Here is a 14,027-nt window from a genome sequence, read left to right on the forward strand (position 1 = left end):
AATAAACTCAATATGATTAAAATTCGAATAATTTGAAAATCATACGAGAAACATGTCACAGTATGTAAAAGTCATCTTTTCTTCCCATTTAGGATTTCATTCTTTTTTATAATTCGATAAAGATTTAAGTGGAGGCTGGTTCACGCTAAAATGGCTGCCATAAAAGAGTCGTCGACTCGCCGCGAGATATTTTCGTCTGTGAGAAATATGCACGTTTGGCTTTTGCTGCGCAATTGGGGTTGGAGTGACACGTTCTCTCTGCACTAGTCACTAATCTCTTTGTTTCTCTCTCTTTATTTTCTCTTCACATCTTCTTCTTTTTTTCTTTAATTTTTCAACCCACCCCATCCGTATTAACTCGTGAAGAGACGAATCAATCAGCCGTAGGCTAGCCAATTTTCTTACCAACTTTTGCTCTCTTTTTTTGCCACACATCTTTGTCTGGAATCAATCTCTCTGTATCTGACTCGTTGTATATTTGCTTACTGCAGGCGACGGCTGTTTCTACATCGGCATGGGAGGTAAAAGCGCGAAACCCAAGATTCCCTCCTATCAGCCCTACCAGTGCTGTCCTGCCAAGGTCGCCCACGGCACAAAAGTCGCCAAAGTGACAAAAGTCGGCCCGGTGACCAAGGACAAGGGCAAAGTGCATGAGAGGTCCGAAAAGCTGGGGCTGCCCGGCCTGAAGCCGATTAACAAGCTCACCGCAAAGGACAGCAGAAAAACTGCCACGGTGTCATCGGGGGTTAGCAAATCGAGCGACCACAAGGCCAAGAAGGGATTCTTCGGAAGCGGTAAATATGTGAACTGGCTGTGGTAATCGCGGAGTTAAATCATTGCCCATACATATCCAGAATCTGATTCAAAGTGACTCAAATCGAATCAACGTTCTTCACGGAAGATTAGATTTTGATTTAATAAAGATGATAATCCATGAGGAATTATTTTGAGAAAGAAAAGGAACATAGGGTGTTCTACGTAATTGGGCAAAACTAGTTTTCCAAGTAAGGTAGAAGATAGAGATACATTTCATGATGCAAGATGAAGTATGTCCAATCTGAAGGTGTTTCAAGAACTTCAAAATTACCCCTATTTTTTTTTAATTGAACTGCATATTATTTTATATACCACGCGAATTTTTGTTCCCTGCAAAAAAATATTAAGAAACTTACGATTTTATATTTTCACTTTGTTAATAAAACAACTAAGTTTGATAATGAAGTAAATGAAGCTACGCAAAAAATTTTTACAAATTGTGAACTATTTGATTATCTTATTGGACAAAAAATTACGAAATCGTAAAAGACAAGTTTATAATTCGCAACTGTTCAGTTTACTAACGTTATCAGCTAGTAAATTATTGTACCTACAAGTAGACTGTTCTGGTCGTGCATCGCCCTAAATTATTTAATTTTACCCCATGAACATTTTTCTACTTTCTATTCCTCAAAGCTACAAGATTGGTCCAGTTGCGTGGAACATCCTGTGTACATAATACGTATTATGAGTGAACTACGAAGCTGAAGGAAATCAGTATCCACGTGGAGAGTGGGCAGTGATTTAATTGGCAACGTAGGAAACACATAGTAGAGGGTATTAGATGATAGAAAAACGAAGTGACAGCCGATCTGTGTGAAGACGGGGGCTGGAAAGAAACGTTGAGTAAGAAAAGGGCCGGCTGACGAAACGTCTTCGTATCTGGAATACAGGTGTGTCGCGCGGTCCATGAAGAAAATCACGAGCCGCAAGTTCTGGACAAGCAAGACGATCCAAGAAACGTGCCTAGGAAAGCCGGTGGGCTGGCTCCTCGGATTCCTCGAATCGTCGGGATAACAGTTTCGCGAGAGTCTCTAGCCTTCTAACACAAGTTCGATCGAACATCTTGTAAACGTTCTAGAGCGTCCGCGCACCGGATATAATATACGTAACTATTAAAACGATTCAACCGCGACGGAGCTATAATTTACAATCAATTTTTAGAGGATGGATCCTAGAAGGATTTTCTAGAAGTTCATTCTGTAACGTGTTTAATTTACAAATGGATCGTTGAGGAATATTTTTTTATTAAATTTGTTTCAGATGTTAGATACGTTTGAATTTTACCGAAGTGATTCGAGAATTACAATTATAGCTCCGTCGAAATATCTACCAGATCCTTTCCTGCTTCCTACTACATTGTGTGTGTCTGTCCAAGAACCTTGTAATCGTTGATCGAATCCGTAATAATAGGAATAAATAAGGGTTGTTCACACGTCGCGACTCGCCGAACTGTATATATACATAGTCGGCTTTGAAGAGAGAAAAATGAAAAAAAGAAAAAGTAAATGTACCGCGGTAATGAAGAATGTAACTAAACTAGATAATCTATAAACGAAATTGTACGGGAAAAATATGCCGCGATGAGAAAGGATCGTGAGGATATAGTTTTTCTACGTCTCATTGAGAGTTGGGTCGGGGGTTGTGGCCTGTTGCAGTTGTGGCCGGGCTTCCGTACATCATGAAAGTCTAAAGAACGAGCGGAAGGAGGTGGAGATGAAGGACGAAATTGGATCAGAGAGTAAGAGACAGTAACCGATGAATCGAAGGGAAAAGGAAGATAAAAAGGGAGAAGAAGGGAAGAAGAAAACCAGAAGAGAAGAAGAGACGAAGATACAGTTGAAGAAATATAGATTGTAAAAAAGATACGAATGTTTCGTTCGTTGAACAAACTTGTTCCTGAAACATGTTTATCGTCATTTTGATTCGTCATCGATATATCGAAGTATCATCATCATCGACGTAATCATCTGTCTCCCCTACGCTCATCGTCGCGAACAAAATATTTTAAAATCTCGTCGCATATCTATAAATCGGCATCGATCATCGAAAAAATCATGCGCCCTTACCCTCATTTAACATATCTGTAATCCCCGAGACACCCTCCTATATTTTTCACAAAAAGATATAGCCAAACACTCACGTGTAAATTTTTCGTAACTAAACTTTTCGTAAAAACGAAAGGAAAAAGAACTGCGAATATAAATCAGCGAACTCGAACAACATCATCGTCACGCACAATTCTTGATAATAAGCGTTCTTAAATCATATCAAAAAACACAACAACAAAGCGCACACGCTTCTCGAGAAACATAAGACTTGTTCAGTCTACGAGGCGATTTTTAGTAGTCGATTTTTAAAAAGAAAGAAGGAAGGATTTATGTGTATATATAATATACATATATAAATAAGAAATCCACATGCATTTCTCGCGCGAACAGAGAAAATCTCGATGCCCGCGTGCGCGTGAATCAAAGAATGCGTTCTAATCAAATAATGGCCGAAACCGGCCATACACTTCGATCGTCCTGCCATAAATTAGTCTTGCGTATCATTGTTCTATTGTTATATCGTCGCGACGACACGATACCGCTGTCCCATTGCATTTTTGATCGGTAACGCTCGCGGAAGAACGGGGTAGGACTTCTTTTTTCTTGGTCGCGAAACGATCGATCGAACGAACGATCGTCGACGATCGAATGGAAGATGTGGCTGTTCGCTCTTGCCGAACGTTTCGTAGTGTTCTACCTAGATCTCGCGGTATAGGTTGTAGCGACGAACACTTTCTCGTTTCGTTTATTATCTTCTCTCGTTGGTTTTAATCCTGGAACCTGAAGACGCTATAGCGATTATTAATTAATATTGTCGCTAATGCAATTATCGTTCAGTCTTCATTTAATCCTTTCATGATTGACATTGATGGATGAAGATTCATCGCACAATCTCTTTTAAAGGCGTCGTGGTTCGATTCCAGGATTAAAACGAATTATTCTTAATTATATAATTCCTTAATCAATCAGCAGATCTCTCAAGAGTATGTTTATGTCAAGTGCAACGCGAGCGACATAGGTTTGTAGCAACTTGATGATCATGACAATCGTATATTGATCTGGAATAAACGACTGCTTGATCCACCATTCGATTTTTCTTAGTCTCATTTCAGACTCGAGATTAAGCTTGCTCCTTATCTCGTTTCAGATTCTGCGCCTACGCAAACCTACGCAGTTAGGGTCTGCCAATCGAATTTACAAAATATTCGTGATTTTTCTTTTTCTTTTCTGGGGTCGCATCCCCTATTTTCCTTTCATTCTCGTTCCTTTTCTGGTACATACACGCGCGATACGATATCTCGAGTTTGTACATAAGTATCATAAATTTTATTATCATATCATAAAACATATGGAAATCACGCGGGAAAAGCATGATAAGTTTATTTCTTGAGATCTTTTATTGACTGATAACATATTGAATTTTACGATCGTTCTTCGATAAAAGAATAATTGTTTAAGGGTTTAACTTGTCATGTTTTTCACCTGTGGCTTTCATATACCTAATAGTACATCGATACACGATGCTGTTCTTATCCTTAGTGCTACCATGATCGTGGCTGCGACATAAACATACCTTCTTTGAAATATTCCTCAACAGTAAAACGTCGAGGAACACGTGCGTTTCTTGTTACGCCAGCTATCACTAATCGCTTTAATCGCTTACTGGGCCGCACGAGCCAGCACTAAACAATATCAAAATCACAAAAAAAGTATATAAAATAAAATAAACGATAGCAGAAGAAAAATCGAAAAAAAAGGAGTAAAAAAGAAACACATCGAGAATTCTTGTTCTTTTTCTCCCCTTTCGAACGGTTCACCGATGGTTCCGAACGAAAGTTAGGAAAAGGAAAAATCGAAAAAAAACATGCTCACCTTATTTATTTATTTATTTATTTATACGAATGTTTTATTTGTTGAGTTCTGTATTCACTGTGGTTCTCATCGGACGTCAAGTCGAAAATGCCGATAATAATCTGTACAAAAGCTACGTTGATACAGAAGTAACATCGCGTAGACACTGTACTTTTATCGTGGTCACCGATCCTCGAGCGCGATAATTAATCAGTAAATGATAATTTGCAATGTGAATTTATAACCCGAAAATTAAGAACATAGATAAAAGTATGAGGAATAGAAACGAATAAAAATACATATATATAGGATATATAAATAAAAATTCGAGCAACAGAGATCAAATATATTAATCAATTTCACACGAGAAATTTAGTCAACAGAGAGGAATTATTTGATTATCTTAATCATCGCGCTGCGTCTGTGATCGTGATTATCAAGGCATGGAATTATTTTACTGCTCGTAAAACGTTTTTGCGCACTTTCTGCCGTACGGCATCCTCGTTAATCGCATAAGAGCAACATGTACAATAATAAAACTCGATAATAAATATGTTTCCTAGTACCAATTAGTATCCTTTTGTATTTGCTTTGCCCGTTACTACTGCTAATGATAGACGTAGAATTCCTCCCTTACCTATAATTTCTCCAGAAATAGATTATTAAAAATCGAAAACGTGTCTCGTGAACGTCCAACGAATAAATGAAACTACACTGTTTCATATGTGACACTTGTATAATAGTTTCTCACGTTGTCCCGTTTGTTTCTATTTAGAAGCTTATCAGAGTATATATGTATATGATGAACTAAAAGCTTGCACTCGACGAACACAATTCACGATACTCCAGCCACACGGTCATCAAATACTCATCGAGGATTTTCAACGTCATCCTTCACAAAAATAAGTGCCAGATAAAAATGCACACTTAAAAAGTGTTTATCAAAATTGAAAAATTATCGTCAATAATAGAGGGAAGAATCGTAGAGTCTTTATCATATCTGAATCGTAAAGCGAGCGATCTGAGATTTATCAGTAAACATTCTCTTTTAATTCCGACATCGATCGATGAACTATGTAACGACTTGTACACGAAGGGTAAGTTTCCTTGAACATCTAGAAATCTCCAGAATTTATTTAAAAACGAAGAGAATAGCCATTCCAGATCTTGAATAAAATGAAATCTATAAAAATCTGAGAGTTGGTAGTTTCTTTGACTAATTTTTTATTTAATTACGTTTGATAACGATGAATAAAAGTTCGATAAAAGATGATAGTACATTCGAGCAACCTTATGATAACTTAGGTAATCTGCTAGACGAGAACGAAGTGCTTGATTGGATGGTGAAGCAGAAGACAGACGAGAGCATCGAAGAGATCGATCGTGACACCCTGAGCAAATATATCGAAACGAAAGAATTCTTGGCTGTCGTTTTCTGTAAGATATTTTTTCTACCAAAAAGATTGCGAAAATGTGCAAAGTCGTAGATTGTTCGCAGTAAGTCACATAATTCGTAAGGCGAATTGTTCGTTTCAAATATAATCGTTATATGGGGTAAGTAAGAATTATCGTGTAGTCGGTAAAATTAAATAGCCAATCGAACGATCTAAAATCGGTCCAACAGCGTAAAAAACACAAGAAAAATTTTGTTATATTCGTTTCTTAATTATCCATCCCTCAAATTCTATTAAAATCATAACTTGACACGTTTCGAAAGTTAAATTCATCTTTTAAATGATCGAGTAACAACTTCGCATCGTCTCTTCTCTTATCGACCAAATAACATTTCAAATTTAGAAATCTTATGAGTAAATTACGTGTGTTTATGCATCTGGATATAGGTAATTCAAATGTGCAAAAATATATAGAAATCGCGTGACATAAAAATATACAAAATATTCACAGTAAAGTAAATACACGTCGTAGTATTTAAAGAATGAGACAAATCTTTACTGAAATTTCATTTCCTTATTCATAAAAATATGAATGTTCATAAAAATATGAATTTGAATAAACATGCATTTAGTGTACAATTTAAAAGTAAATATGAAAATTTACAAAATGCATGTAGTATGCAAAAATATAAGAAATTACTGGCCGTGATATTTAGCATTTAAAACGAACTTCTATTTAAGTTCCACTTCTTTAATTATATTCGCAAAGATAAATTTGCATAAACATGTCCTGTTTGCTCGTAAATTTCTCCCATAAGAATGTTAAGAGGTTGATATTACGTCGCCTCGAAACGAAAAAAGAAACATCTCGCTCCCGTAGACAAGGAGGAAGATCCAGAGAGTCCTAGGGTGCTCAGGCACGTCGAGTTGATCGACGACGAAGCTGCTGAGTACGGTATAAAGATCGTAAGGATGAAGGATCGATTGATGGCGAAGAAATATGGCTACCGGAATCCACCCGGTATCACGTACTTCCGCAAGGGCAAGAACATTAATTACGACGGGGACATCGACGACGAGGAGGAAATCCTCGATTGGCTAACCAATCCAGAGAACATGGAGCTCACCGATCATATCGAGAGAATCAATAAGAAGATGTTTCACAAGATACGACAGACCACTGATTATTTGGCTGTGTTCTTCTGTGAGTATAGAATTTAAGGAGAAAGTTCGAAGAATATCTTTTAAATCATATATGATAATAATAAAATGGTAGAACAAGAATCGAATGTATGTAAAATTGGGATTACGGTGTTTATTCGGGTAAGATGAAGACGAGAACATTTTAATCGATACTTCGATGATATTTAAATTTGATATCGTAAAAGAAATTTCAACCTATTTGGAAAGTTTCCATTTTATTTCTTTTTATTTCAACCCTCGTGTGAGCAACCAAAATGTTATCGAATAAATTGAAAATCACGTTCGAAGCTTTAATGTTTAAAACGTTTGTATAAAATTCGGCATAAAGATATCCAAGGAATGGAGGATGCAGAACGGTTTTGTGATATTTTTACTGGAAAATAGGAAATTGTTAGAAGGTTGCCCACATTTCGGGTTAATACAGTGTGAGAATGGAGAAATTAAAAATCCGGCAAAATAGCTACGATTATTATTTAAAAAACGAGACTTTCGAGCATATCGAACGCGATGGCGCGCGTATGTTTAGACAGCAACGACTGCAAACAGTGTGGCAGGGTATTGGTGGAAATCGAACACATCGATGACGAAGCAGACAACGCGGGAATAAAGTTCGTGAAGATCGACGACAAGCAACTGGCCAAGCAATATGGCGTCTTCGCATTACCCGCTATATTGTTCTTTAAAATGTCCTCGAAGGAACCAGTCATTTATGCAGGTATATTATAAATTAAATTAGCTCGCAAATAAAATGAATCCGAAGTCTATAATTAATTAAATTTTATCTTCGGCCAAAGGCGATCTGTACGACGAAAATCAGATACTGCAATGGTTATTAACACAAAAAGATCCATCCGGAGAGGTAATCGAGGATTTGGAGGGTGAAGAACTTCTGCATTTGATAAGAGAATCGGAATCGTTAGCAGTGTACTTCTGTAAGTCTGACAGTCCTTCAGCTACGGCCAACTGCCAAGCAGGAATGTATCTCTAGCCTGTTGCGTGGCTCTACTATATTTCTAATATTTTTATACTTTTATACTTTATCCCGCTCTTCTTCTATATTTGATTGTAAATATTGTAAATATTATCATTCGGATATTCAGATATTCGTATCCACATTTTGCTTCATCGATAATAATCGATAAAGTCGAGGATCATCTCAGTATAATTCTTTAGTCTCTACAACTTGACCATTAACGCTAGAACTACCAAACATGATTGATCCAATGATAATGAGTTCTGGATGTTCTATTTTCACAATTATTAAAAATATGCAAGTGCTCTTAACAGGATTGATGTTGATTTTTCTGTTTTTCTTCTTTTTTTTTCAATGGACAGCAGTTTTAAAATTCAATACAATTAATGTCAATTTAATGGTAATGTTAATTAATTGTCAATTAACCTCATGCTGTCGAGATTGTGTTCTTATTTAATTCTACAGCTAAACATGTATTTTTTGCATCCTATTCATAACTCAAAAAATTCGTTTGACGTATTATTAAAATATTATTTGTCTTAACATATATATATATATATACACCTTTGGCTGGACCCAACAGGTTCTCCCCATCTTCGGCTACTTTATATTAAAATATTCCTTTTTAGCCACAATGTGATATTAAAATCAAAAAATCAACATAAACGCACTTATCGTGTTTTTCCTGTGATCTGTGATTATCTATGTGTGTTATATGTATTATAAAATATCGAAGGTAGTTCTAGTGTTAATACCACAACAAGTATACTACTACACATCGAGCGGATTTCCTGTTATTCCATTCTCCTCTTCCCTTCACGCCACGCTATTGATCATATTTCTTCGCTAAAGAGAATAACAACTGACCGCAGCCAGCAACTTGTCTGCGTTATATTAATTCCTGCTCTGGTAGCAACAGCCCAGAATTTCAAAGCAACAAATTCTCGTTCAACTCGGATGAAACGCGACTCGAAACTATACTATGTACATATATACATACATACATTACCGCGAACTTTTGTTACTTTGCACTTGTCTACGGTTTACGCTTAATGTGTCGCAACGATTAACCAGATTTCGTTTTTATTATTCTAAGTTGTCCGTCGTCCTTGTTTTTTGATCTTTCGTTTGATTATACGTTTCGTCACGATCATTGCTACTTGGCCTGTCTTTCTCTTTTTTATTCGTCTTCTTGTCCGTCCATACGCTGTACACGTTGTCTACTAATGCCGCAGGGAACAGAACGCTTTGTGACTTGTGTCAGGCAAAATATCAGCGGAAGCAGAGCCGCCACAAGGAGCGCAGGATCGTCGAACACGAAGCAGCCGAAGAACTCGATGGTACACACGTGAAGACAGACAAAGAGAACAATTGAGTTGCCGACCCGATTTCTTTTTTCTTTACCGTTCTACCAATTTAGAATATGTTGCAGATAGTTCATCCAAGATATTCATGTTCCGTGTGCACTACCCAGAACTCCAGCACCATTCACATACATTTTTGTCCATATTTTTGCAAATACAATTTTGCCAGTGAAATACAACACCGTACATTTTTATCTAATTTCTTTTTTAAAGTGCATGATTTTTTCAGATGGCCACTGCGATATTTTTTATTTGCAAAAAAATTTTAATTCGTTTAATCGCCAAATAATCTAACCACTAAGTTTTAAACGTACACGTGTATATACGAAATTTCATCAACGTCACAATTTTTCCAGGCCAATTTTTTCCCTACATTTTATTACACGTTCACACTGTCACACAGGTGTACCTGCACGATTAGATAGCATGAGAACACTATAGAAACAGGAGGCAGAAACCACCATAGTTACCACTTAGAGACGACCAGCATGCTAACCATTTTGTTTGTCCGAGTTTTATTAGATTTAGTATACGATCGCGAGCTGAAACCATACGAATCTGTTCATCGTTGTTATTTTTTCGTTAGAGCTAGTTTCCCTCCCATAGATAAGACCCGGAGAACGCTTTTTTAGATGATCCAATCAGTTCAATCGATCGATTCATCTTATCATCATAGATCGCTGTACTTCGAGTAGATATCTCTTCGATCTGTTCGTGAATTTTATAACGATATAGTCTCCCTTTAGATGCCGAAGACTGCGAGCAATGCATGGGGATTCTCGAAGAATTGGAGAACATCGACGATGATTGCGACAGACACGGTATTACGTTCGTGAAGACTCAAGTGAGTATAAAAGTGACTGAATAATTTCTTTCTGGATACATAAAATATTTCGTTAGTATAGAAAATATAGAAGAATTTATATTGGAAATACATGTACATAAAATATATGAAATATTTTAGAAATTTGGGCTTCCAGTCGAGATATAAATGGAAAATTTTTATGACATTTTTGTAGGATTACAAGGTGGCAGAAGATTATGGTGTCACGGAATTCCCAGTATTGGTATATTTCGAAAATCAAATACCAAATGTGTTCGAAGGTTCGCCACTTTCTTGTTAATACAACACTACGTTTCTTTGTATTATATCATATTATTTGAGATATTCGTTTGTAAAGGTGATTTAAAAGTGGAAGAAGAGGTTCTGCAGTGGTTGATTACCCAGAAAACAGAGGATCGAATAGAATTGATTACCAGAGTAATGTTAGAGACGTCTGTTGAAGAGACTCAATATCTCGCGGTCTATTTCTGTAAGTTCTAGAGTATTTTTTATAATCATTTAAATAATATACGATACAATACATAAAATTAATGTAATATTCATATAGAGCGAAAACAAAATTACAATGTTACGTTGTAGATAAAGTAAACTGCCATATATGCGAGGAGATTTTGGAAGGATTAGAAAAGATCGACGACGAATGCGATGTATTTGGTATTCAATTAGTAAAAATTCAGGATCCTCAGCTGGCCAAACGGTATTCCATCAAAACCTTCCCTGCCTTAGTTTACTTCAGAAATGGCAATCCTCTTTTGTTCGAAGGTCTCTAAAATTTCCCTTGCAACATTATCAGTTCGATTAAACAAAATCGTTTGCATCTTTAAGAATTCACTATTGCATTTACCAGGTGATTTACAAAACGAGGAATCAGTTCTCGAATGGCTGATCGATGACGATAACCGAGAACTAGCGGACGAAATTGAATCTGTGAACGAGAGGATGCTGGAAAGACTTCTCGATGAATCACCATTCTTAGCTGTTTTCTTTTGTAAGTATCACAGAATTTGGTAAGTTTTGACGAAGCTAGTTTCACTTGAATCGTTTAATTTAATCAGACGACGAAGACTGCCCCGAGTGTGACGAAATTATGGAAGCTTTGGAAAAAATCGATGGTGAAGCGGACTTATTCGGTATTGATTTCGTGAAGGTTCTTAGTACGGAAGCCGCAGAGAAATTTGGTATTCTGAACGTTCCGTCTCTGGTTTATTTCCGCAAAAAGACGCCCCTCATCTACGATGGCGATCTCACTCAAGAAGACAAGATTCTACAATGGCTAACTTCTCAAGATGTGTTCGAAATTAAAAATGAAATCGAAGAAGTTAACAAGAAAATGCTGGACAAACTGTTAGACGAGAACGAGTTCCTTACTGTCTTTTTCTGTGAGTAGAGAAGGAACATCCTTGTATTAGATGATGTTCGTAATATTCCCAATTTGACTTCTAGATAAAAAAATCATATTAATTATTCTAGATGAACACAATAGTAAAGAGAGCGAAGAAGTGAACGAGAAGTTGGAGAACATCGACGGAGAAACAGACAATTTGGATATCACGTTCGTCAAAATGGCTGATCCAAGATACGCCAGGAAATGGGGCGTTACCAAGCTTCCTGCCATCGTTTATTTCCGCAAAAGATTCCCCAGTATCTATCGAGGTAAAACTTTTTTTTCTATATCAAGAAGAAACTATGAATATTTTCAATTTCCAATCACAGCTTTTCTAAACAATTCTCCCCTAACCAGGTGATCTACACAAGGAACAAGACGTGTTGGATTGGCTGCGCAAGAACAGGTACCGTCAACCGGAACTGAACATCTACATGTATATGCTGATCGCGATCACAGTCCTGTTTGCCATGTACACCGGCTTCTTGTTGTCCTGTTTCCGGTCAGAACCAGCGGCGCCCACGCCGCATCCGAAACAAGCGTGATAAAAGAAAAGAACGTGATAGGAAAAGAAAGAAAGGAACGAAAGAGTTGAGACTCATGAATTGTTGCTGCTGCGCGAATGTGCGTTGTTGTTGTTGTTGATCCGACTCGCTTTACGTAAGATTGATTAGCGGCCGTTCGTCCGGAACGAACGACTCGTACCAAAGCTCGACGATTCTACGGGGGATGACGATGAAACCTGTCTATGTACTTCTCTTTTTGCTTAGACGATGAACGAACGATTTAAAAGAAATAAATAAATAAAATAAATAACGTATACTTTGCACCGTAATGGGTTCAAGTTGTCCGTGAATTCCGTGAGCGCGTGGTATGCTTGCTCAACGTGGACCAAATCCATCGATTTTCTATAGGAGATTTTAGACCTCTGTCAAATTGAAGAAGGCGCGAACGTGTTGCGAGCGTACACGAGGCAACGTTTCGCGGGAGTTTACTCGACTATAATATTCCAAGCGAATTACCAATTATGTTAGCGTATAAGCTATATACAGTTATACATTATAAGTATACGTTTGCCATAATGTCTCTTAGTTCGCGTGCAAATTACCGTACGGCGACAACGTTGTTTGATATTCTTTTATTGTATTGCTTTGTAACGATAGAGATATTATATTGTATCGTATTCCATTTCACTTTGTATTAACTTTTGCTGACTCGATGATTTTTTGCTGCGTTTTTAGAGTGAATAAAACTGATCGACACATGTGTACACTGTTATTTTGCTGATGTTCATGGAATGTTGCTAGCCAATTCGATCGACAAGCAATCTGTGGTTTCTTTTATTTCTTTCTTTTTCTTTTTTCGTACGTGTTCTTGTAACGTTAACTGTCACCGTCGATTAGTATTGACAGTGGTCTTGTTCTTTGTCTCGAGTGATCACCTTTGGTCCACGTGTAATTAATTGTTCGCGAAGATGATCATCCATAATCCGTACGTCTTTTTGACGATGGATCGCCGTCGATATCTTCTGAATAAAACGAAAGGATAAAGATGTACACGAGACGGGTGAATATTGCCTATCGATGCTCATATAGTCAAGGAAAGGCAAACAATGTTAACACGATCATCAGGAATAAAGATCAAATCCTTGGACCAATTACAAACTGCTTAAACTGCTACTTCTGTCTGCCAATTGTACATAATATAATAGTGTGAACGACGCATTATATAAAAAAAGAATACGACGACTCTTTTCCTTTTACTTTATGTTTTATTTTCTTCTTCTTTTTTGTGCTCTTGTTCTTTTTTCTGTTCGTGAAAATCTGCATCTTATTAATCTTGAAACTCCTTGATCTTAAAGTCACATATTTTTCTGTTTCCAACTTATGGATTTTGATCTAAGAAAGTTTTAAGATTAATTAATTTCCGGAAATTAATTTTTTTAAATATATCTTTGAATTAGAAACTTCTGTAATTAAGGCATATATATATATATATCTTTGAGAAAAATTGAATTTTTTAAATATAACAGGGATCACATTAATTGTGTCGTTGCGTAAATTAATTGCCCTATAATTATTTATGCCATTCGTGTCAATTATTACAACATATTTACTGTTAATAGTACGAAAAGCAAAGCGCTTTCA

General features: G+C 36.8%; 1 protein-coding gene across 5 annotated transcripts in view; it reads left to right on the top strand.

Annotated features, from left to right (window-relative positions):
* The window catches only part of LOC117240343, a 44,819-nt gene extending 31,194 nt beyond the window's left edge, over positions 1-13,625 (top strand). For 3 of the 5 annotated variants that reach the window (XM_033506341.1, XM_033506343.1, XM_033506342.1), the window contains 13 exons: positions 6,024-6,155; positions 6,993-7,316; positions 7,842-8,030; positions 8,110-8,247; positions 9,524-9,628; positions 10,399-10,496; positions 10,672-10,756; positions 10,834-10,965; positions 11,076-11,258; positions 11,344-11,484; positions 11,552-11,875; positions 11,967-12,149; positions 12,238-13,625. In XM_033506341.1, the coding sequence (XP_033362232.1) occupies positions 6,024-6,155; positions 6,993-7,316; positions 7,842-8,030; positions 8,110-8,247; positions 9,524-9,628; positions 10,399-10,496; positions 10,672-10,756; positions 10,834-10,965; positions 11,076-11,258; positions 11,344-11,484; positions 11,552-11,875; positions 11,967-12,149; positions 12,238-12,425 (2,222 nt within the window). In that variant the 3' untranslated portion in view covers positions 12,426-13,625. Of the gene's footprint in view, positions 1-6,023; positions 6,156-6,992; positions 7,317-7,841; positions 8,031-8,109; positions 8,290-9,523; positions 9,629-10,398; positions 10,497-10,671; positions 10,757-10,833; positions 10,966-11,075; positions 11,259-11,343; positions 11,485-11,551; positions 11,876-11,966; positions 12,150-12,237 lie in introns of all 5 variants that reach the window. The other 2 variants (XM_033506344.1, XM_033506345.1) reach the window with 2 other exon arrangements.
* Positions 13,626-14,027: the final 402 nt, after the last annotated feature.

The sequence above is a fragment of the Bombus vosnesenskii genome, unplaced genomic scaffold, assembly GCF_011952255.1.
Source record: "Bombus vosnesenskii isolate JDL3184/JDL3185 unplaced genomic scaffold, Bvos_JDL3184-5_v1.1 scf7180000014621, whole genome shotgun sequence".
NCBI classification, from domain to species: domain Eukaryota; kingdom Metazoa; phylum Arthropoda; class Insecta; order Hymenoptera; family Apidae; genus Bombus; species Bombus vosnesenskii.